Consider the following 26,320-nt stretch of genomic DNA (forward strand, 5'->3'; position numbering starts at 1 on the left):
TTCCTTCGGGCACGCAATAAAATACTTTCCTATTTTCTAACTAGATTATAGGGCAAGGGTTCAGGGAATGTTTTTCAGTCTTGTTATTTCTTCAAAAGCTGAGAAAAAGGAAACTAAAAGGGATTTTTAAATAACAGATTAATTCTCTTACAGTTTAAGAGCCACACACAATTACCCACAAGTTTACTTATACCTTCTCCTCAAATTTATAACACCTGAATAGCTTCTGTTCTTTGCAGATGAAATGGAGCAGGACCCTGCGGTCCCTGCCCCTCACCCCATGTCCTCAGCCCGCCTTTTGTCTGTGGAAAAACTTTAGCCAAAGAGTAAGTTTAATCAGAGAAGTGAGAAAATGCAGAAACAAAGGAAAACAGTCAAAGGAGACCAAATAATAGTTTAGTCATTAAGCATAGTCAAGGACCTTCACGCCCTCCTCAAGGGCTATAGATAATATTCCGAGCCGTATCCTGTGAGCTGTCTTACAGATACTGAAATCCCCACCAGGTGGAAGAAGTTAACTACATGATGACCAGACTGTAGCCATGACATAAGCTGCCACAATTCCAAGAACTGGCCTCAAAGAAATGGAAACCCTGGAACTAAAGATTAACTGTTCTTAAAACAACCAAGATGATGCTGATCAGACCACCGCATTACTGGTTTCACGATGACTGTCCGAACTGACCGTGCTGTTCTGCTCCTGCCTATGCAACCCTGAAACTCCCCTTTAAAAGCCCCTGTCCCCTGAGAGCAGTCGGGAGTTGGTTCTTGGACAGGAGTCCACCCTCTCCCCCAGTTGCCAGCCTCCAAAATAAAGCAAGCTTTCCTTTCCTACCAACACTCATCTCTTGAGAATTGGCTTTCCAGAGGCAAGCAGCCGGACCTGGGTTCGGTAACACAGAGAGGATGAAGAAAGCCAGGACTGTGCCCCAGCCTCTCGGATCCTGTCAGATGACTAGCTAATATAACTAATACCAGTAGCTAGCTTTTAACTCTATGTTGTAGGTAACAACTGTAAGCATTTGACAAGTATAATCCCATTTAATTCTCACAGCCACCTGGTGAAGTAGGTTATCCCTATCTGCAGAGGTAGAATGACTCACATACTACCAGCAAGTGATGGAGCCAATATAAACACAAGGTCTGTCTTCAGAGCCTGCACCTAAGTAACTTACCTAAAATCGCAGTTAAGTGATAGAACCGGAACTTGAATTTAGGCCTTCTTTCTCCAAATCCCTGTTGCAGCCTCTATACCAGCTGTTCTCAATTTTCTTTTTTTTGTCTCAGGACCCTTTATACTTTTAATTATTGAGAACTCTATAAAGAGTGTTTATGTAGATTGTATCTACCACTATTTACTGTACTAGATGTTAAAACCGAGAAATTTAAACATTTAATTCATTTAAAAATAAGAAAATGCATCTTATGTAAATATTTTTACAGAAAAATAACTAGTTTCCAAAATAATTGTTTAAAAACCAGAGAAAAGGATGACATTGCTTTACATTTTTGTAAATTTCTTTAATGTCTGGCTTGATAGAAAACCACTGGATTCTCATATCTGCCTCTGCATTCAACCTGTTACAATTTTAGTTTTGGTTGAAGTATATAATGAAAATCCAGCCTCACTCCACCGTGTAGTTGAAGAAAGAAGGAATCTTTTTTTTTTTTTTTTTTTTGTGGTACACGGGCCTCTCACTGTTGTGGCCTCTCCCGTTGCAGAGCACAGGCTCCGGACGCGCAGGCTCAGCGGTCATGGCTCACGGGCCCAGCCGCTCTGTGGCATGTGGGATCTTCCCAGACCGGGGCACAAACCCGTGTCCCCTGCATCGCCAGGCGGACTCTCAACCACTGCGCCACCAGGGAAGCCCAAGGAGGAATCTTTTAATGGCCTTTTCAGAAAATTGTGGAGTATTCTTTTTACTACTACAATAAAATTCAACAAATGGTAGGTTCTTAAAAGTTAGTTGCAATGTGGAATCTGAAAACATATTAGTGAATTTTTGTACTCTGATACTTTAAAACCCACTGGTCTTGGGCTTCCCTGGCAGTATGGTGGTTAAGACTCTGCGCTTCTGCTGCAGGGCGCGTGGGTTCGATCCCTGGTCGGGGAAGTTCCACATGCCGCAAGGTGCGGCAAAAAAACAAAAAATCCCCACCATTGGTCTGTCTTGCACTTTGAATAGATCTTTTACCCATGCGTGACTGATGACATCATGCATTGGTCATTTGTAAAATTTCAGTTCACTGAGCTATGCAGCCTTTCAAATGTTAACATATTTCACTATTTTTTAAATTACCACCAATCTAATTAGAAGTCTTTTAAGTATCGGGAAGCTGTCAAGCTCATAGCAGATAAAAGTCTTCCAAAATCCTTTTTCCTGTAAAGGTCTAATTTCATTATTGGCAATAAATACTGTCAGTTGTTTTCCTTGAAGTAACAATCTCACTTTTTCTAGAAAAGTTCTGCCAAATACCTAAATCTCCATAGCCACAGTTTGTCTGTCGTTTGTACTTTCAACTAAAAATGATGTTCCATGATAAAAAGAGTAGCTAGTTCAGTTACCAAGTCAAATAATGTCACGTGCTTTTTCCTCAAGTGACCAGCTGCAATATATTGGTCATTCAGATGAATGTATATATTAATTCACAATTCCTAGCTCACAGCTCCCAAAACCCTTGGACTTTCCTGAGCTATAAAAGCAGCGAGATAATATTTGGTCTCTTGTCCTCAGGTCCTGAAAACGCTTCAGAGAAAGTGACTTTTGGATCCCACAGAAGGAGGGTGGCTGCTTGCCAGGAGAGCCAACCATGTGATTAGAGGGTGGGACCTTTCAGTCCCAACGCCCAACCTCTGGGGAGGGCAGAGTGGCTGGAGGTTGAATCCGTTGCCAATGGCCAGTGACTGAGTCATGCGTTTGTAATGAAGCCTCACTAAAAATCCGAAGGACAAGGTTCACAGAGCTTCCAGGTTGGGGAACATGTGAGGACTGGGGAGAGTGGTGCACCTGGAGAGGGAATGGAAGGTCTGCCCCCTCTCCCCAGGCCATGCCCTATGTATCTCTATCATTCATCTGGCTGTGGTTTTATATCCTTTTATAATAAACTGGTAATCTAGTAAATAAATAGGTTTTCCTGAGTTCTGTGAGCCGTGCTAGCAAGTTAACTGAAGCCAAGGAGGAAGTCATGGGAACGTCTGGCCTATAAGAATTGCTTGTTGGTGTGTAGAGGCCTCTACACACACACTGGAATTGGGTCCAGGAACGCTTTTCCCCAGTGTACTTCAGCCCGCAGAATTGTTTCCTGCGTACTAATCATTTTGTCACACAGAATGTGAAAAACGTGTGAACTCAAGGGTTACGAGTTAATAAAATTAATAATTTTTACTCTTCATGAAGTATATTTTTAAGTGAAACTGGCACTGTTTTTATTACAAATTCATGGCAGTGGACAATACGGTGACTGGTAGAACAATTTGTTTCCACTGCCTTAATTCCTGGTAAGGCGCCAGCAATTTTACCCACCATTGCTTTTCCATCAACAGTGCAAATGTCAACAGCATAGCAAAAAAGGCAAATCATGTCCTGGTACAATTAAGAAAACCGTTTTGATCTTGTGACCCCTAAAGGGGTCTCTGAGACTCCCAGCCTCCATGGACCACCCTTTGAGAACGACAACAATTAAATGTGCCTAATCTGGGGCTTGGAATACAAAAGCAATGAATAACACAATACCTACCCTGAAGGAGTTCACAGTCTCAATAGGACACATAGGCAGGTAAACAAATAAATATATCTTGTTGAACACAGATGTAGAGACCAAATGTATGGACACCAAGGGGGAACGGGAGGTGGGGTGGGATGAACTGGGAGACTGGGATTGACACATATACACTACTATGTATAAAACAGACAACTAATGAAAACCTACAGTACAGCCCAGAGAACTCTACTTGGTGCTCTGTGGTGACCTAAAAGGGAAGGAAATCCAAAAAAGAAGAGATATATGTAAAAAAAAAAAAAAGAAAAGAAAAAGAAAAGCACAGGAATATGAACATTTCTTCATATTCCCATGACAATAAATACTCTGGGTTCAAACCTCAAAAAAAAAAAAGAAATGTATCACGTTGACTGCTACAACAGAGAACAGATACACCAATAGTTACAAGAGAAGGAGTAATCTCATGTCCAGGCATACCTCCAGAAATTCCCATTCAGTAGGTCTTCGGTGGGATTCAGGAATCTGCATTCTAAACAAGCCCTCTTGGTGATTTGGATGCAGACAGCATGAGATCCACACTTTGAGAAACACTGCCTTAAGAAGTATAAATTCTAGGTTTCCAAGAAGGCCCAGCAGGTAGGTAGTTTCAGAAAGAGAATATCTGATGATATCTCTCAAAAAACCACCAGTTGGGCTTCCCTCGTGGCACAGTGGTTAAGAATCCGCCTGCCAATGCAGGGGACACGGGTTCAAGCCCTGGTCCGGGAAGAACCCACATGCCGCGGAGCAACTAAGCCCGTGCGCCACAACTACTGAGCCTGTACTCTAGAGCCTGTGAGCCACAACTACTGAAGCCCGCGCGCCTACAGCCCGTGCTCCGCAACAAGAGAAGCCACCGCAATGAGAAGCCCACACACCGCGATGAAGAGTAGCCCTCGCTCGCCGCAACTAGAGAAAGCCCGCGCACAGCAATGAAGACCCAACGCAGCCAAAAATAAATAAATAAAATAAATTAATTTTTTTTAAAAAAGAAAGAAACCACCAGTTAATTTCACTGGCTATTGCTGTTGCAATCAAATCTTTTACCAGAAAAAGGCTTAAAAGGTAAAATCTGAAACAAAGTCTATTTTTTCCCTTTCAATGCTCCAGCACAGGAGACAACAAACTTTCTTCTGTAAAGGGCCAGATAGATATTTTAGGCTGTGTGGGCTGTAAGGTTTCTGTGGCATCTAATCAGTTTTGCTGTAGCACAAAAGCAGCCAGAGACAGTATGTAAACCACTGGGTGTGGCTGTGTCCCAATAAAACTTTATTTACAAAAACAGGCAGTGGGTTAAATTTGGTCCCTGGTGGTAGTTTGCTGACTCCATGCTCCAGTGCAAAAGATAATGCTAATGGCCAGTAAGCTGCCTAAAGAGCAAAAGCAACAGTCTAAGGGTCGTGAAACAACTGGATTTCACGTCTAAAGTCGGAATAATTGTTAGGCATCAAAAGGTATTGCGTTGAGTGCCTATCAAGGCATTAGGTGCTACGAGGATACATAGTTTTTGGAGACAGACGTTCTCAACCCCTGGTGGACACGTTGGCATCAAAAGTTGAGAAAACTCCGCAGTTGCTTCTGATGATCTGACAATAAAATAACAAGGCCAGGCTGTGACAGTGATTCTCAAACTCTAATGAATAGAAGGGTATGCTAAGTAGATTCTTTAAATTTCAGGTCCAAACCCAAGATAGTTAATCAGAGGGGTCATGAATCTACATTTTAAACAAGAATATACAGGCTGCTGCTGTGCGGCAAGTACCACTTACTGACTTTGTTTATAAAAGAATGTTAGAACTAGAGGAACCATAGAGACATCAGTGTGACGTTCTCTTCCAGCCCAAAGTTGGTGATTTTCATAAGTCCATAAACCATTCATAAAAATACATTTTATTACTTTATAGCCACAACTGAATAGTTCCTGCCCTCAAGCTGAATAATCTTAGATTTTTTTTTTCCCACTTTGAGGAAAGTGGTTTGCCTCTGTCTCACTTCAATGAAGACTGTTTTGAGCTGCTAACTTCAGTTGAAGCTGTGCAGCAAGGTGTCTCCTTGGGCCCCTGGAGGTTTCCATCAAGCCAAGGTTTCCTCTTGGCTAGGGTTGTCGAATTGAGCATATGTAAACGTAGCAAATGCAAAAGTTAAATACAACACTTTTAGGAAACAATAAGAGAAAATCTTCAGGAACTGGGGGTAAGCAATGAGTTCTTAGAGACTTGACACCAAAAGTTCTCAGAAGGAAAAACTGATAAATAGGATTGTATCAAAATTAAAAACTTTTGCTCTGTGAAAAACTCTGTTAAGAGGATGAAAAGACAAGCGACAGACTGGGATAAAATACTTGCAAAGCACCAATCTGACAAAAGACCAGTATCTAGAAAACACATAGAATTCTTAAAACTCAGCAGTGAAAAGACAAACAGTGGAACCCAAATTTATTTTCAATATCATTCTTCAATAAGAGGGACCAGGGCTTCTTGGAGGAGCAAATGGTTCTAGCACTGGGACAGGAAATATGCAGGATGAGCCTGAAGAATCATGTAGTGCCAGAAAGTGAGGAGGGCTCCAAAAAAAAAAAAAGCCCCCCACAATCATGGGGGTATGTCAGAAGGACACAACTGAAAGAGCTCCCAATGGCCAAAGCAAGACATTCTGAGCAACAAAATAAATAAGGTAGCATTAGATCACAACACAAAGTATAAAATAAATATCTATGGGTCCACACGGATATAAATGACTGATTAAACAAACAAATAAATAAATGGGAGAGAATGACCAAATCTACCTTGCAGGTAAATTCTAAAGAATTAACGTAGATAAACACCCTCAATGACATGGAGGATAACTCCCCATCCCCTAAGTGTGGAGCTGCAAATGGGGACTTCCAAAGAATACAGTACGAAAAGGCGGAAAAAAGAAATAGTAACTGTGTAGTGGAGAAACCTGACAGACTCTACCTCAGCCAGGTGATGAAGGTTAACATCAACAGTATGAGCTATGTAGATAGTAAATACATTTGATATATGGTGAGAAAGGGCACTTACCTCTGTGGTCTTCCTCCCCCCAAATCCAAGCCCAAGTGTAATTATGAGAAAAGCACCAGACAAATCCCAGTTGAGGGGCATTCTACAAAATATCTGACCTGTACTCCTCAAGACTAGCAAAGTCAGCAGAAACAAGGAAAGTCATGGGCGTTCCCTGGTGGACTAGTGGTTAGGATTCCAGGCTTTCACTGCCATGGCCCGGATCCAATCCCTGGTTGGGGAACTGAGATCCCACAAGCTATACAGCGTGGCCAAAAAAAAAAAAAAAAAAAAAAACCAAAAAACAAACAAGGAAAGTCTGAGAAACCGGCACAGCCAAGAGGTTCCTAAGGAGATATGATGACTAAATGTAATACGGTATCCCGAATGGCATCCTGGAAGAGGAAAACGGTGTTAGGTAAAACCAAAGGAAATCTGGATAAAGTATGGACTTTAGTCAACAAGAATGTATCAATACTGATGCATTAATTGTGACAAACGTACAACACTGATTTAAGGTGTTCATAACAGGGTGTGGGGTATATGGGAACTCTGTAGTATCATCACAATTTTTCTGTACATCTAAAGTACTCTACAATAAGAAGTCTATTAAAATAAACCCAGTTAGCAAGTGGGCAAAAGACACACACAGACATTTTACAGAAGAGAATACACAGATGGCAAATAAGCACATGAAAAGATGTTCAACATCATTAACCATTAACGAAATGCAAATTAAAGCACAATGAGATATCACTACCTACCTACCCATCAGAATGGTTAAAATAAAAAATAGTGACACCACCAAATACTGGCAAGAATGCAGAGAGACTCATACATTGCTGGTGGGAATGTAAAACGGTACAGCCACTCTAGAATAGTTTGGTAGTTTCCAAAAAATTAAACATGCAACTTTCATATGACCCAGAACTACACTCCTGGGCATTTATCCCAAAGAAATGAAAACTATGTCCACACAAAAACCTGTACATGAATGTACATAGCAGCTTTATTCATAATAGCCCAAACTGGAAACAACCCATACATCCTTCAAGAGATGAATGGTTGAACAAACTGTGGTACATCCATATCATAGACTACTACTTAGCAATAAAAAAGAACTACAGATACAGGAAACAACTTGGATGAATGTCAAGAGAGTTATGCTGAATGGAAAAAAAAAAAAACAATCTCTAATGGTTACATACTATACAATACTATTTATACAGCATTCTCAAAAGGACAAATTTTAGAAATGGAGAACAGATTAGTGGTTGCCAATGGTTTAGCATGGTGGGAAAGGAGAAGCAGGTGCGGCTGTGAAAGGTCAACAGGAGGAAGAGTCATGGTGATGGGACTGTTCTGTATCTTGACCATATCAACGTCAATATCCTGGCGGTGACATCACAGTAAAGTTTTACAAGATGTTACCATTGAGGGAAACTGGGTAAAGGGTACAGGAAAGCTCTGAATTATTTCATAAAACTGCATGTGAATTTACAATTATCTCAAAATAAAAACTTTAATGAAAAAAATACAGAACAGGGAATTCCCTGGCAGTCCAGTGGTTAGGACTCCGCACTCTCACTGCTGAGGGCTGGGTTCAATCCCTTGTCAGGGAACTAAAATCCCACCAGCCATGTGGCGTGGCCAAAAAAATAAATAAATAAATAACGTGATACAGTTGGTACTCCTATCGATGGGTTCCACATTCACGGACTCAACCAACTATGGACTGACAGTATTTGGAAAGAAAAAAAGTTCAGGAAAGTTCCAAAAACTTGAATTTGCTGCATACCCGGCAACTATTTACATAGTATCTACATTGTATTTACACCTATTTACACAGCATTTACATGGTATTAGGTATTATAACTAGTCTAGAGATGACTTAAAGTATATGGGAGGATATGCATGGGTTTTATGCAATACTACAACATTTTATATAAGGGACTTGAGCATCCATGGATTTTGGTATCCACGGCGGGGTCCTGGAACCAATCCCACGGATACTGAGGGATGACTGTACTCCTAGTTATCTTGGATTTCAGAAAAACAATCATTTTTAGTATAATTATGTCCCATGCCATATGTGGAACACACTGATACTAAAAGGTGACTTGTTGTTTATCTGAAATTCAAATGTAACTGAGGGTCCTATATTTTATCTGGCAATACTACCCTTGGCATTAGCTTACCAGGATAAGGTATATATTGCAAAATAAAAGAACATTTAAAAGTTGGCTACAGGGCTTCCCTGGTGGCGCAGTGGTTGAGAGTCCGCCTGCTGATGCAAGGGACACGGGTTCGTGCCCCAGTCTGGGAAGATCCTTCATGCCACGGAGCAGCTGGGCCCTTGAGCCATGGCCGTTGAGCCTGCGCGTCCAGAGCCTGTGCTCCGCAAAGGGAGAGGCCACAACAGTGAGAGGCCCACATACCGCAAAAAAAATAAATAAATAAAAAAAGTTGGCTACAGAAAATGTGCCCTGATCTCAGAAACCCCTAAATCCTCCCTTCTCAGCAGCTGGCATCTCCTCTGCCTAACACTTTATTACAACAAATGTGCTACTGCCCACCACTCCTGATGAGAAAAGCCACATAGAATATAAAACCCTCCTATCTTCACAGAGGAGTAAAAATTATCCAGATGATCCTCCCTTCTCAACTTCAACTCAAAATAGCTATTCCCTCCAAGAAAGATTATGAAAAAATAATAATTAAACAGAATAGTCAGGAAGCATTTTCTAGAAGCAATTTGGGGTCTCCAGTATAACAATGCTGTAAAAAAACACAACCAAGAAGTAATAGACATCCGAAAAATATCTCTAACATGAAAAAGATGGAGATTGAAAAAGAAAGGAAAACGCAACTTTGTAGGAAATTTATTTGAGAAGAAAAAAATCAAGAAATTATCATTAATATCCTCAGAGATATAAGATGCTACACCCACAAACAAGAGCAGAATCCCATAGAGAACACAGAGCACAAAAAAATTCCTAGAAACTAAAAATATGATAGATGAAACAAAATTCAGTGCAGTTGGAAGATAAAGGTGAGTAAATCCCCCACAAAGTACAGCAAAAAGGCAAAAAATGAAAGTGAAAAGATAAGTAAATCAAAGAACCAGTCTAAGAGATCTCTAACAGAAACAGCAGGAATTCTAGAAAGATGTAACAGAGATTAGGGTAGCAGAGGAGGAAAAGAAACAAACAACAAAACTCAAGAAAATGTTATAGGGCTTAAGGGCAGGAGTCTCCAGAACGAAATGTGCCCAGCAAAGTGGACAAAAACAGACCCACACCAACACTGTACTGTAGAGGGGACAAAAATATCCTACAAGCTTCCAGGAAGAAACACTAAGTTTTAAACAAAGGATCATGAAAACACATTTTTAAATATGCCAGATGGAAAAAAATTACTTCCTATGCACCCTTTTCCAGGAAGCTACTGGGGAACATGCTCTACCAAAATGAGGGAATAAACTGAGAAAGAGAAAGACACAGGCTATGGAAAAAAGGAATCCAACAGAAGGGGTGGAGAGAATCCCCAGGATGAACAGAAGACACCAGAATGAAAGTATGCACCAGGAACGTACAAGTGCTGCAGTCAGAGGGCTCCAGGAACGTGTCTTCAGGAGCCTAAAATTGATAAAATATGTCTGAGCATCTTAAGAGAAGATTTAGACAAATGATGGAGGGTTTGAGGTCAAATCAGTCATAAGCACATAGGCAAACAAAATAAGTATGACAAATGATTCATTCCAGAGAAAACAAGGAGTTGTTCAGGAAAAGAAAAGCAAGCAGTTTACTGCATGACTGAGCTCTGGGCAGCATTTACATAGTATAATAACGTACAACAGAATTACCATGTAAGTGGATTGAGAAACTGGAGGGATCAGAGCTGGGATGTGTGTATGGTAGAGGCAGAGAGACCTAACCTTCATCCTCTACAACAGAAAATCAGTAGAAATGACCTAAAATTGATAAATCAAAAGGGAGCAATACAACTGTGTTATTAAAAAAATATGGAGATAATTTTTTAAAAAAACTCAATTGAAAGTAGTTACTTTTGTAGAAGGAAAAATGGGAGTGGAACCGAAGAGTGATCCTTTTCATAGAATTGACTTTTTTTTAAGATTTTTTTTTTTTGATGTGGACCATTTTTATAAAGTCTTTACTGAATCTGTTACAATATTGCTTCCGTTTTATGTTTTGGTTTTTTGGCCGCGAGGCACGTGGAATCTTAGCTCCCACACCCGGGGTCAAACCCACACCCCCTGCATTGGAAGGTGAAGTCTTAACCACTGGACCGCCAGGAAGTCCCAGAATTGACTCTTTAAACTGCTAACTTCCATAGAATTATTTGAGTCTTCAAACTCATAACTTTTTTAAAAAGAAAAAAAGATGAAAAACTCCAGTCCTCAAGTATCCATCCCCCCAAAAACTTTTTTTAGCGCCAATTAAATCCATATTCTTCAGCTTAAAAAAAATCTTCCCACCTCTAATGGTATTACATTAACCAACTACAAAACTGTTTTCAAAACCCCGTTTTTCAAAGCACTTAAAAGAATTCCCCACCAACAATGTAGAGACCAGCCCATCTTGCTAATACTTCATTGGGACTTAAATTCATCTAAATATTTACATTGGCGTTTATATTTGGAACAATAGTGGCTTATTATAGAGAACATAGCTGTGTTTAACATGCCAGATCTGGATAACTTTATTCAAGATTTTGACACAAATTATCCCCAAAGTAATATTAAACTTAGACACTTTTTAAAAGTCCAGATGTGAAATACCAAAAAAAAATTGAATTCAGTCAAGAGTCAATACTAAGTCAAGAACTGAATCAGATCCACAAAAAATGAATACTATCTTCCTTCTTATATTCACTGTATTTTCTGGCACAGGTTGCAATTTAGTTTTCCTTTCCTTGACACTGGCATTTGGAATCATTTTAGCATGGTTTACACCTTTAAGTTCTAAGTCTGTACTTACCCTGAATATCTTATTATAATTAAAATTATAAATCCAGAAGCAATAGCCCTCCCTTACAGAAAGAATCCAACTAATACATGTAGAAGGAATAAGAGAAACAAAGTCACATTCGAACACCACAGTAGTAACAAGCAAGATCTGCTAGTGGGTACAAAAATGAGTGGGCAAAAGTTTAAGCAGAAACAGGACATTTGCATAGCTCACATTATCTCTAGCAAACATTCAGTCATTACAAAGGAAAACATAGTAAGTTTACAGCAGAGAATCCTAGCAGACGCCACCTCAGGTAGTGGCTAAGGTTAATAACACCAGAAATACATTACCGCATCAGGTGTCAAGATACACTGTCACAGATCGGAGGACGCTATGACGACATGACAACTAAATGCGAGGCAGGATCCTGGATTGGATCCTGAAACAGTGAAAGGACATTAGTGAAAAGACTAGAAAATCCCTACTTTCAAAACTCTCTACTTTAGTTAATAGCATTATATCAAGGCTAATTTCTTAACTTGACAAATGTTCTACAGTTATGTAAGATGTTAATATAAAGGGAAGGTGAGCGAAGAGTATAGAGAAACCGCTGTTTTTGCAACTCTTCAGGAGGTCTAAAATTATCTCAAAACAAAAAAAAAACTGTTAAAAAACATACACACACACATATATATGTGTGTGTGTATAATGTGTGATTTATAGATAAAAAAATCAAGACCTCAGGGAAATTGGTATCTTGGGCACTCAGTTAAAAAATAGTGTTCTCTCCTGTATTAGTCGTTGTCTCACTGGTTTATGTTAACTTAGCTTTAAGGTTCTCCCCCTTCTAAATATTTAGTTTCAAGTACAACTTTTAAATTTTCATAGAAAAGCCTTTTGTAACATTCCTATATTAGACCAAAAATAAAAATCCTAGAATAAAATTGTCACTATATTATCTCATAAAAACACTCATACCAACCTAAGGCCCGGCCAGTATTTTTACTTTACTTTTTCTCGTCATATAATATGTTTGTATTGGGGTTTTTTTATAAGGAGAGGAGATGGCTGGTGGATTTATTTTCTTGTTAATAGGCCTGGCAGTCAAGAAAAAAAATCACTTGGATATTTTATTAAGAAACAGCAGTTTTTCCAATAACAGATACTGCATACTGGAACTCACTTCAGATGAAAAAAGTAAGTTATCTACCTAAGTCTCTTCTACACGATAGCATAGAGCTACCTGAGCAAATCCAGCTGAGACCCTTTCAATATCCCTTCCTTAAATCTGGCTCTAAAATGACTGTTATCAGTGATGGTAAACATCTTTTTTATAAAATAGGCAATACTGTCTATGCAATTTATTCTAGGGAAACAAAGATAAACATCAAATCTACCTTTAAAAGAAGAACACAATTTCCCACTCTAGCTATGGCTGATTCATTCCCTGAGCATGAATCCTCTTTTACCCTCGTTGTTTCTTACTGTAAACTGAGCAGATACACTGAGCTGGAATCTCCTCATAGGGATCCTGATGGTGACGCTAATATTTTAGATGGAGAACAGCATTCCCAAATGGTTGTATTTATTACTTTTGCAGTTATTATTTCTACGTGCTGTGGCATTTAATTTTTAATCTGTGTTCATCACACTGCTCCATATGCAAGCAGCTGTAGTAAAAAGATAATTAAGGGGGAAGAAAGGAAATTTTAAAGTGGATCTTCATCCAAATACGATTTAGACAGCAAAAAAGGAAATAGCCCCATTTTCATTCCTATACCCATGCCATTTCCAAATTAACCTTCCAATAGTAACACGAAAAATAGAAGTGGTAAAACTCTAACCTAATGATCTATACAAAAAAGGAGACAATCCACCTCAGGAACTCACTACACAGTGCAATGTATTCAGGTGGTGAAAAGACACAAGTTCATCCAGAACTGCCACACTATCTGGCTGTACATTTTTGAGATGAAGAACTGCCACACTATCTGGCTGTACATTTTTGAGATGAAGAACTGCCACACTATCTGGCTGTCAGTATAGTCTCTTGAGTAATTATACCAAACATATTACTACAAAATGTACCAAGAAGTAGAGAATAACACTATATCTGTGAGCTACAAGTAACAAAACGAAACAGAGGTCCAAGAAGGCTAAAGTCCAAGCTATAATTTACACACAAAGTGTACGGTGAAAGCAGTCACAATGTACAAAAATGTGACAAGTAATCCAGATGTTTAAAAAAACAGAGCCTGTTTGTCTCAGACAACATCCAGTCTTATCCGGTAGGTTTCTGATAAGCCTGTTACATACACCTCAGGAACTCACTACACAGTGCAATGTATTCAGGTGGTGAAAAGATACAAGTTCATCCAGAACTGCCACACTATCTGGCTGTCAGTATAGTCTCTTGAGTAATTATACCAAACATATTACTACAAAATGTACCAAGAAGTAGAGAATAACACTATATCTGTGAGCTACAAGTAACAAAACGAAACAGAGGTCCAAGAAGGCTAAAGTCCAAGCTATAATTTACACACAAAGTGTACGGTGAAAGCAGTCACAATGTACAAAAATGTGACAAGTAATCCAGATGTTTAAAAAAACAGAGCCTGTTTGTCTCAGACAACATCCAGTCTTATCCGGTAGGTTTCTGATAAGCCTGTTACATAAGGTGGATTTCCCTCCTGCTGATAAGAAGCAGCTTGCAGATACCCATAAATTTCTTAAGGGGTGAGTCTACTTGGCAATACTGATAAACTCCATAGCTTCCTATTACATTCATTGGTCTGAAAACTGAAAACAACTCATAACCCAACTGTTCTTCCAAGTCCTTTACCAGTTTTTCAAGTTTTATATCAAAGGAAAGTTGGAATGTATTGCTTCTTCTCCTCAACAGGCATTTCAAAAAGAGGGTAATTAACCAAAATCAAGAGTTCTTTGGTCAAGTTAGTAACAGGCTTCCCCTTTGTTCTAAATCCCTTCATAATCCTTTTTTTTCCAATTTTTCCAGTATGGCCTGGATTTTACAAACAGCCTCTTTCCTGGCCTGCCGGACAGAGTCCTGGCCGCCAGTTTCAACTGAATCCAGTTCCAAAAGTTCCTTGGTTAGCATTTCTTCCAAAAGCCAGTATGCTTTGTCTGTCTTTTTTCCTACGAACTCTTCTACTTCTTGCTCAAGATACTGGACCTTCTCCAGCACATGTATGATTTTCTTAATACTTGGGGGAGTCCCTTCATCTGAAGATAAACACTCTTCAGGAAGATTATGACTCTGATCTTGATTGCTGGGATGCTCGTTGGAGGCATTACCATACAGCTGAGGCTCAGCAGTATACTGGACTTGGGAATCCAAGAGCTCTGAATTATCATTGTTCACTGTTCCCGAGGACTCGTACTGATGGACGTGGACACTGCAAGGAAAGTTGTGCCGGTTCATGCCTTGATCTGATTGGCTATAGGGGTATGAGGAATCCTTGGAGTAGGAGAGCAAAGAGGGGAAAAAAGCTGTTTTAATGGGGATCCATCAACATCAGATTTGTTAGCCCACATCTTTCACCTGACCAGGAAGGTACATGAAAAGACTCCCCACCCATACAAGTGGACGGCCCTCCTTAATCATCTGAGAATACAGCCCTAAAAAGATAAAAGGCAGAGAATTCCTGAGTATAAAGGCTGGAATCTACCCTGAGACAGGTCATCATCATGAATACCTCATAATCTACCCTTACTACCTCACAATCTGTCCAGTGACTTAATAAATAGGAATTAGTTTTTTCCCCTAAAGAGATAAAACCTGAAGACAAATCTTAAAAAGGAACCTGGCCACAAGCAAATGATGTTCAAGTGTGTGGTTTCATAAAACCATGCAATTTCACATTGGTTTTGTCTTCTGTCAGGAGACTGAGGTAATAAAATCTAATCTTTGATTTTGTCTAACATACCAATGGTATTACAACGAATTTTAGTAAATGAGCATTCTCCTGTCGTTTAAAAAAAGGAATGAACCTAAAACTGCTCTAAAAAATAAAGTCTATTTTAAATAAAAAGTAAACTGGGCTAGGTAAAGCTACAGGTAGTAGCCACCAACATTTTGAAGTTAGTCCCCATTTAACACAGACCAATGCAGAAAAAGTTCCACGCTGTGCTCTCTTAATTACCCAAACATTAAGAGGACAACGTCTAGAAGCCTCCTACCTTGGGCTGTGGGGCTGGGGGGGAAGGAGGTGGCCGAGGAGAGCCACTGCTCGGCCACGATGAAGCGCTCTCACTCACGTAGAGACTCCCAGGTGGTGCTGAGGGGGCAGCTGAAGGCCAGGGGTAACGGGCTCCCATGCCATAAGCACCCGGAGGAGCCCAGGAGTCCCCCTGGGATCGTACAGTTGGTCCTGGTTGTGGAACACTACGATTACCATCCCCATAAGGATAATGGGGCACGCTCATTCCAGGGTTCTAGATTGAGAGGAAGGAAATACACTGGTCATTGCTAAAAAACACTTAAAGAAGTAATGAAAATATTCTAGTGTAAACAGACTCAGAGATGCTTCCCCTTGGCTTAACAGGGTATATTTTAGCTGCTATGGGACTAACTGTAGTATTTCTAATGAGTTGCAAATATTTTCTCCAAACCTAAAAAAGCTTCGTTCCAAAGATATCAGGGGCAGATTTGGTGACCATCAAACTCAGAAAAATAGGGCCTAAACTTCAGTGGCTGAAGCACAGCATAAGTCTGTCCCACAGATACTATAAATAAATGGACCCATATGCTATAAGGAAGCACAAATAAAGACATACTAGAACTCTCCTTGAAGTGAACAGAGAAATAAACATGGGATCATTCATAGAATATTAAAAAATATAAACCTAACCTTTTGGGCTTCCCTGGTGGCACAGTGGTTAAGAATCCGCCTGCCAATGCAGGGGACACGGGTTCGAGCCCTGGTCCAGGAAGATCCCACATGCCGCGGAGCAACTAAGCCCCTGCACCACAACTACTGAGCCTTTGCTCTAGAGCCCGCGAGCCACAACTACTGAGCCCGCATGCCACATGTACTGAAGCCCACGTGCCTAGAGCCCGTGCTCCGCAACAAGAGAAGCCACCGCAATGAGAAGCCCACGCACCGCAACGAAGAGTAGCCCCCGCTCTCAGCAACTAGAGAAAAGCCCACACGCAGCAACAAAAACCCAACGCAGCCATAAATAAATATATTTATTTTTTAAAAACCCCAAAAAACCTAACCTCTTGAAGTGAACAGAAAAAAAAACTTGGTACCATTCATTAATATGAAAAAATAAAAACACAACAGATGAATGCTCACCTGTGAAGCAGGATATCCTGGAACCTGCCCCCTAAGAGGGGCTGCTTCAGTCTGGCAGTCCTGCTGGGGATACATCCAACGAGAGACTGGAGTTGGGCTGTTGCCAGGTGAACGGTAAGTGCTTGGAACCTCTGTGGAGTAATTGGTCTGAGCATACCCAGATGTGTAATAAGCCCCTGGGTATGGGGCAGTATTTGTCCCAGGGCCAGTGGGGTATGGTGGGCCATATGCTCCATTTGTATAAGAATTCAAACTCTATAAAAAAGCAAAGTTGGGAGAAAAAAAACATGAATGAGTAGATGAGCTGAAATGCCCTCACTTCGAAAACTTTGAGAAGAAAGGAGATCAGTAACTAATGAAAATATGAACTACCTAAGCAACCGTTGAGGTATTCTTTCATATATTATAATCATATACATATATTAAACTCAGATTATCACCTTAGAGTCTTTGTCATAACAATGGGTATATTGTGATGAAGGATGAAGTGATGGCCTTTAGTGCTTCTCAGCCATTTCCATAAGTGCACCTAACAATTGCACCTAACGGCAGGGAACTTGTCCCCACAAACTGAAGAGGGTGTTCCGGGAAACCTGGGAGAATGGCGAGAGAAAGAAGAAAGTAACCATAATACAACAGAAAGAAAAAAAGACCACAGAGAAAGACCTAGCCCTGCCATTGGCTTTGTGTTTACCCTCTCTGAGCTTTAGTTTCTCCAGCAGGAAAATGGAAATCATAAACATATCTTGCAGGGTTATTGTAAAAATTAATGAGATGACATATATAAAATGCTTAGTATAGTGTCTGGCACGTAGTATGCTCAACGATTTGCAATTTTTATAATACAAATTGTCGTTAGTATTAATGTGGCAAGGTCAGGAAACGAACCCAGATCTGACTCCAAGCCCATGTGCTTTGTATTGATACTATCCTACTCTGCTTCCCCAAATGATAACAGCAGACAAATTCCTCATATACTGCTTACTGCAGTTCTACGTCACCTACCCAGACTATCACTGACACCCAGAATCCTCAGTTTAGTAATCCAAACAAGATTAAAGCTAAACTCTAAACGATTACCTTAGCGTTTTCTATTAATTTCTACTTTACCTTGTTAAAATGGTAAAAACAGAATCAAGTTTTCCTGGACTCATCCTTCTAAAACTAGACAATCTTTCCCATTTTAGGTAGAAGAATAAGAATCTTGTGATATTAACTAGACTTATCATGGTGATCATTTCACAGTGTATACAAATATCGAATCATTATGCTGTACATCTGAAACTAACATTATATGTCAATTATACCTCAATTAAAAAAAAAAAGAATCCTGATATCTTCTACAGTTGTTAATGACTGAAGAAAATGAAATTTAAATTTGATGCCAAATCTACCACAACAAAAAGAGGGGTAGATTGAAGTGGGAAGGAGGGCATAATTCTGTGGAAAATAAATTCTTAGCCACAGTTTTATAGCAAGAGGATAAAAGACAGGCTACTATCACCACACGGCCAAAGAATTCCGTGCAGGGACAGGGGTGAGGGAAAATCCAGCCAGGCATTCCTTGAGCAGCCACTGTGAGGCTAATCAAGTCTTCTGCCTACGGGCAGCTGTGCCTGACCAAACAATCCCTTATGCAACATACACAGCTGAAGACTTAAGATTAAAAAAAAATCATGCGACTTTTTTGTACTGTTATTCAAATTCTAGAAATCCTTCCTAAGGAAATTATTCAACTAGAGAAAAAATTATAGGCATGAATTTGTTCATCACAGCATGATTCACCATCACGCAGAATTATAAAGAACCTAACCGTCCTGTACTGATGGAATGATTAAGTAGACTATGGGTTATTCATTGAGGAAATTTTATTCTGTCTTAAAAACTCACTGTTAGGGACTTCCCTGGTGGCGCAGTGGTTAAGAATCCGCCTGCCAATGCAGGGGACACGGGTGTGAGCCCTGGTCCAGGAAGATCTCACGTGCCGCGGAGCAACTAAGCGCTTGCACCACAACTACAGAGCCTGCCCTCTAGAGCCCGCGAGCCACAACTACTGAGCCATCGTGCCACAACTACTGAAGCCCGCGTGCCTAGAGCCTGTGCTCCTCAACACGAGAAGCGCACGCATCTTAACGAAGAGTAGCCTGCACTCACCACAACTAGAGGAAGCCCGTGCACAGCAACGAAGACCCAACGCAGCCAAAAAGAGAAATAATAAAATTAATTAATTAATTTTAAAAAACTCACTGTTAGAACTGACCAGACATCTAATGATATCAAAGAATTATTGGGGGGTTTTTTCCTTTAAGTTTTAATAATGGCATTGCGGTAATATCTTTAAAACTTCCTTATATCTTAAAGATACATGCTTAAGTATTTACAAAAGACATAACATGATGTCTGGAATTTGCTTCAAAATACTCTAAGGATATATAAGTGAAACATGATGGCCATGTATTGATACCTGTTGAAGCTGAGTAATGGGTACATGGGAGATTATTGCACTATTCTTGTTACTTTGGATTATGTTTGAAAATTTCCTTACTATTAAAAGAAAGTTTCTGTTATTTCACCCTATAACATGTAAAGTACATACGATAAATGAAAAGTCATATTAAAAGGCATATGTAAAATGAGTTGTCATATTAAAAGACAAATGTAAAGCTGTGTAAATATGATAGGGGAAAGGCTGAAAACAAAGTTACCAAAATATGGATATATTAGGATGACAGAATTAGTCTTTTTTCTCCCTTTTATCTCCCAAATGTTTAGTAATAAAGTTGTATTTTATAGTAAAAAAAAATATGCTATTAAAAATGTCATGATGGGTTGGGCTTCCTTGGTGGCGCAGTGGTCAAGAGTCCACCTGCCAATGCAGGAGACACAGGTTCGTGCCCCGGTCTGGGAAGATCCCACATGCCGCGGAGTGGCTGGGCCCGTGAGCCATGGCCGCTGAGCCTGTGCGTCCGGAGCCTATGCTCCGCAATGGGAGAGGCCACAACAGTGAGAGGCCCGTGTACCGCAAAAAAAAAAAAAAAAAAATGTCATGATGGGTTCGATCCCTGGTCGGGGAAGTAAGATCCAGCATGCAGTGAGGTGCAGCCAAAAAAAAAAAAAAAGTCATGAAATCCCAAGTATGTCTAGAAACTGGTGGGCTGCTTGGACCATAGCTACTTCCATCTATGTCCAAGTAGACTACTTTCATGAAGGGAAACTTGTATCTAAGGACAGCAAGCTGTGATTTGAAACTTGTCAGCTGACATGGCAACAGAAAATCTGAAACTGAGCAACTGCAAGAAGAATTAAACAAAATCTTTGATAGTCACTGAATTTCTGTAGAAGTCTCATTCTGGATTCCAGAAGAAATCAAGAGACTGGAGTTCTTAAAACTCAAAAAACATCCCAAGTGCTGCTCTTGTTCTAGGGGTAAATGTAAATATGACTTAGCATTTAAAAGTCAAAATCATGTCACATCATATGATGTCTCATTGCAAAAGCTAAAGATTATTCAGGAGGTAACACTTCTTCCAAAAGTTGGTTTTACAATTGACGGACTGTTTATAGATGTAGAATCCAAAGAGGAGAAAACTGATCAGGTCTCTCACTCAGAAAGTGATATACTTGTTCAACGGATTCCCTTTCCATTTGATACATGAATATCAAACAGCAAACAGACCCAATCCAAGTGGGAAAAAAACCTTTTTTTCCATTAGCAACACCACAATTCTTCCTGCTGTGCTTATCTTGAAAAACATGGAAGGCTTCACCACAAAAGTACTCCAAGACTTCATAATTATCAGCAGTCGACATCAACTTGAGTTTCTACTAATACTCGTTTCTGGAATTGCCAAATCTATTATCATCCACTGGTTACTTCCTCATGCAGTATCTCTCCTTATAGAACTATTCCAATTTTTGTCTCATAGGAGCTCCAAACCACAGTACTTAATAAGCTGTATTTTACAACCCAGGTCCCCTTTAAGTTAAATGAAAAGGTGTTATAGGTTCTGATGAAAGTCCTTTTGTATCATGATTTCTCAATTCAGAACATTATAAGAGGACTTCAGTTTTGTTTCTTAGAGCATTTCTATCCCAGGCACTCAGTGTTCTGTGGTGTGATCTCCCAGAACCCAAGAGAATTAGCTTCTTTATCAGAAAATCAATGTGAAAACATCCGTCTTTCATCCTTTAGATACGTGGAAAAGAAGCTTTAGAAAAACAAGTTGCATTCATGACCAATGAGAGGATTTTAAACAAAAACACCCCACCACAATCATCACTAGAGAAGCTGTGTATTTATCATGCTTTTCCCAAGTACCCACTGGGTCAATGGATCAGAGCTACAACATGCATGTTTACAAACGATCAGCGTCGGAAGAACATATGTTAGCCTTGCAGTTGCTACAGACGTTGACTAAGGATGAGCTTATGATCTTAGTTCAGAACTGTTCAAAGTTTTTAAGTCTTCTGAAGAGTAGCCTGGCAGCATAGCAAAGAAAATAAAGGAGTTCTTGGCCCAGCTTCAAAGCCCTGATACAGAGGCCAAAGAGAAAGAAAATACTACTGGGGCTTCAGAAGACAGTCCTTGATACAAATGAAGGCGTTAAAAGCAAATAAGAAGCAATCTTAGTTTGAAGAACTCAGAAAATACCTCATGAATTTCATCAACAGTCTGGTGAGCCCAAATCTTCTGTCCTGAGCTGGTTTACTTCATACTGCCTAAACCTGCTCCACAGACCGTCCGACATGCTCCTCAACAATCCTTACTATTAGCTGAAAATGAGGAAAGCTGTATTTCAAAGACTGTCCCCTGTTCCTGCGTAGCACATAGACTGTACCTGAACACAACAGGCTAATCAGCTTTGGGGACTGCTCAGGGGCCCTCCCAACATTCATCAATTCTGAAGAAACGGATATAAATTCCACATTACCGGGGGAAAGTGCATGAAATTACGCACTCCCGGTTTATAAGAGAAGACTGATCATGTGGCAAAGCTAACATGAGGCGGCAGATAGAAGGCAAAGGAGGGAAACCATTCAATTTTTAAAAAAGGAAACCAGTCATATCTACATACCACTACAGGAGTCTGTTTTGGTCAGAAGATAAATGTATAATCCCCATGTGATGCTTCACCAGAAAATACACGTGTGCCAATCCCATACAAGCATATGTCTAGACACCTTTGGGTTTAGAATCCAATTTTTTTTTTTTTTTTTTTTTTTTTTTTGCGGTATGCGGGCCTCTCACTATTGTGGCCTCTCCCGTTGCGGAGCACAGGCTCCGGACGCGTAGGCTCAGTGGCTATGGCTCACGGGCCCAGTCTCTCTGCCGCATGTGGGATCTTCCCGGACCAGGGCACGAACCCGTGTCCCCTGCATCGGCAGGCGGACTCTCAACCACTGCGCCACCAGGGAAGCCCAGAATCCAACAATTTTTGTATCTAAAAGCTCTCTCAGATTATTGCTGTTGCTTTCAAAAAGTCATCACTAAATTAAAAGTGAATCTTTCTTGAATATATGTAATATACACATGTAATAAATGCCTTTATCTAAGGGGGAGAAATGTCATCTCCAAAAATAATCTTTTTTAAAAAAAATATGTTGACTCCCTTTTTTTTTTGGCTGTGTTGGGTCTTCGTTGCTGTGTGTGGGCTTTTTTCTAGTTGAGGCAAGCAGGGGCTACTCTTCGTTGTAGGGCGTGGGCTTCTCATTGCGGTGGCTTCTATCGTTGCGGAGCATGGGCTCTAGGAGCGTGGGCTTCAGTAGTTGTGGCGTGTGGGCTCAGTAGTTGTGGCTCACGGGCTCTAGAGCGCAGGCTCAGTAGTTGTGGCACACGGGCTTAGTTGCTCTGCAGCATGTGGGATCTTCCCAGACCAGGGCTCGAACCCGTGTCCCTGCATTGGCAGACGGATTCTTAACCACTGCGCCACCAGGGAAGTCCCCAAAAATAATCTTTATCAATAGGAACAACTGATGAAATCAGACAAATTAACATTGCTGAGAAAAACTGTGACTCATGACTTTGGGTTCTGTCTTCCTCTTACATTAACTGTAAAAGTAATACCTGCTACTCTCCAAATTGATCTATATGCAATCTCAATGAAAATCCCAGCTGCCTTTTGTGCTGAAATTGAAAAGTTCATTTCCTCATTGGCAACCACTGTGAAAAGTAATTTGGCTATATTAAATAAAGATGTACGTATCCAAACCCACCAATTCCATACACGAGGGAAATGCTCGTCTCATATGTTGTACAATAGAAAAGAGAAAAACAATGTTGAGTTAAAGAAAAGCAAGTTGCAGGAGAATGCTAGTATGAAACCACTTATATCAAGTTTAAAATCATGTTAAATAATACTATAAAAATGCATATACAAGTAGTAAAAGCATAAAAACACATATGAGACAATATAACTTTAAGAAATGGAAAGAAGTATTATATGGGGCTTCAACTGTATTTATTTTACTTCTTTTTAAAAATCTGAAACTTAAAAACTGACAAAGCTAGGAGCTAGATAAAAAAAGATGTACATATTTTCTGTACTCTTTCAGAATGCTTGAAATATTTTAAATTTAATATTTGTCATAAGAAGTCAAAATTTTTAACAACAAAAGCAAAGGCAACAAAACAAAAGCAAAATTAAAAAGTGGGATTACATCAAACTAAAAAGCTTCTACACAGCAAAGGAAACCATCAACAAAAGGAAAGGCAGGGCTTCCCTGGTGGTGCAATGGTTAAGAATCCACCTGCCAATTCAGGGGACACGTGTTCGAGCCCTGGTCCGGGAAGATCCCACATGCCACAGAGCAACTAAGCCCGCGCGCCACAACTACCGAGCCTGTGCTCTAGACCCCGTGAGCCACAAGTACTGAGCCCACGCGCCTAGAGAAGCCACAGCAATGAGAAGCCTGCACACTGCAATGAAGAGTAGCCCACACACTGCAACGAAGAGTAGCCCTCGCTCACCGCAAGTAGAGAAAGTCCGCAGCCAGCAACGAAGACCCAACGCAGCCAAAAAAAAATTTATTAAATAAGTAAATTTAAAAAATAAAAAAAAGAAAGAAAGGCAACCTACTGAATGGAAGAAAATACCTGCAAATCATATATCTGATAAGGTAAGGAGTTAATATATAAAGAACTCATACAACTCAATAGCAAAAAAATCAAACAATCTGATTTAAAAAATGGGCAGCGGATCTGAATAGACATTTTTCCAAAGACATACAAGATGGCCAACGGGTACATGAAAAGGTACTCAACATCACTAATCATCAGGAAGTGCAAATCAAAACCACAATGACATACGACCTCACACCGGTTAGAATGGCTATTCTCAAAAAGACAAGAAATAAGTATTGGATGAGAATGTTGAGAAAAGGAAACCCTTGTGTACTGTTGATGGGAATGGAAACTGGTACAGCTACTGTGAAAAACAGTATGGAGGTGCCTCAAAAAATTAAAAACAGAATTATCATATGATCCAGCAATTCCACTTCTGGGAATATATTCACGGGAAACAAAAACACTAACTCGAAAAGATATCTGCACCCCATGTTCACTGCGGCACTATTTTACAACAGCCAAGACATGGAAACACCCTAAGTGTCCATCGCTGGATGAATGGATGAAGATAATGTGATATATATATATATATATATATATATATATATATATATACACACACACAATGGAGTATTATTCAACCATAAAAGAGAAGGAAATCTTGCCATTGGGACAACATGGATGGACCTTGAGGGCATTATGCTAAATGAAATGTCAGACACAGACAAATACCATAAGATCTCATTTATATGTGGAATCTAAAAAAAACCAACTCATAGATACAGAAAACAGACTGGTGGTTGCCAGAGGTGGAGCAGTGGGCTGGGGTGCAGGAACGGGTAAAGAGGGTCAAAAGGTACAAATTTCCAGCTATAAAATAAGTAAATCATAGGATGTAATGTACAGCCTGGTAACTATAGTTAACATATTGTACTGTAATATTTGAAAATTACTAAGAGAGTATATCTTAAAAGTTTTCATCACAAGAAAACAAAACTTTGCAACTGTATGGTGACAGACGTTAACTAGACTTCTGTGGCGATCATTTTGGAAAGTATACAAATATTGAACCTTTACACTGTACACCTGAAACTAATATAATGTTATATGTCAATTATAGCTCCATAAAAGGTCAAATTTTTAGAAATAAGTACATTTTGCGTTTGTTGTTTCCAGGTCCTGAGAAATAATCTATCATGCATCAAGCTACCTTTGCTATAGGTAGTATCTGCCTAGATATTTCCTTATCTCTGAGCTAAAAACATTAAAATGATTAAGATAGAGTGCATTATATAACAAAAGCCCACACACCTTCACTATGAAATCTCCACAGGTTCTGAAAATAAATCGATTCATTAAGAAAAATTCAGAAAGTCTGTCAATTTTAGACCCTACCTGGCCTTGCATTTCCGGTCTTACAGGATAAGTACTTGGGTAAGGAGCCCGAGGTCGGGCAGGAGAATTCCAATAGTTGGAATTGTAGCTAGGATATGGTGGCTGCTCCTAAGGACAAAAAGGAAAATAGATTCACTTTTACTAACATCCTTACATCATTCTGAAAAGTTGATAGAGGCAGGTATAAGTATCGAAAAAAAATAGGCAATAGACAAAAAGCAATGGAACCCCACTCTAAAATCACTCATTATTAAAATTGATGCAGATACATGGTCAATCACTTGCCCTAGAACAAAGCAAATATTAACTATTCTTGTGCATTATGACAATTATAACAGATGATATGTCCACTGTGTCAAGTTAATCAGCAAAACCAGAGACATTCAATTCCTTTATCCCTCTCCAATCACTAAGCCATCACTAACTAATTTAATTAGTGCAGCACAATTGTAGTTCTTTGCCATTGTTAAGAAGAGTAGTATAATACTTACCTATCTCAACAACTTTGAAACTTGAAGTAATATTTTAATACTAAACTTTACTTAAAATGCATACACCTTCAATACTCAACTTCTTTGCCTGGCCACACCCTAGTTTTTTCATATTCCTGTACTTTCTGCTATGGCTAAGGTGTCTGCTGGCAGCCCACAACTAACTCGGGATCAGGAATTACGTAGAATAATTACCACTCCAAGGAGAAAATCTAGCTATGGCATTAATCTCTACAGCTTTCATTTTACCTCAAAAAGTTAGTGTCATCATTTTCAATAAGCCAATACACTC

At 39.7% G+C, this 26,320-nt stretch overlaps 1 protein-coding gene and 1 pseudogene across 2 annotated transcripts in view; one reads left to right on the plus strand and one right to left on the minus strand.

Moving 5' to 3' along the window:
* Positions 1-13,393: 13,393 nt before the first annotated feature.
* Positions 13,394-26,320, minus strand: part of BAG4 (BAG cochaperone 4) — a 28,564-nt gene continuing 15,637 nt past the window's right edge. Inside the window, exons 2-6 of one of the 2 annotated variants that reach the window (XM_024765103.1) lie at positions 25,538-25,645; positions 17,080-17,334; positions 15,959-16,213; positions 14,074-15,236; positions 13,394-13,632 (exon numbers count right to left, since the gene is read on the minus strand). In XM_024765103.1, the coding sequence (XP_024620871.1) occupies positions 14,745-15,236; positions 15,959-16,213; positions 17,080-17,334; positions 25,538-25,645 (1,110 nt within the window). In that variant the 3' untranslated portion in view covers positions 13,394-13,632; positions 14,074-14,744. Of the gene's footprint in view, positions 13,633-14,073; positions 15,237-15,958; positions 16,214-17,079; positions 17,335-25,537; positions 25,646-26,320 lie in introns of those variants that run through there. The other variant, XM_024765104.1, reaches the window with a different exon arrangement.
* Positions 20,194-22,199, plus strand: LOC112413201 (origin recognition complex subunit 3 pseudogene; annotated as a pseudogene).

The sequence above is a fragment of the Neophocaena asiaeorientalis genome, unplaced genomic scaffold (genome assembly GCF_003031525.2).
Source record: "Neophocaena asiaeorientalis asiaeorientalis breed wild unplaced genomic scaffold, Neophocaena_asiaeorientalis_V1.1 scaffold14, whole genome shotgun sequence".
NCBI classification, from domain to species: Eukaryota; Metazoa; Chordata; class Mammalia; order Artiodactyla; family Phocoenidae; genus Neophocaena; species Neophocaena asiaeorientalis.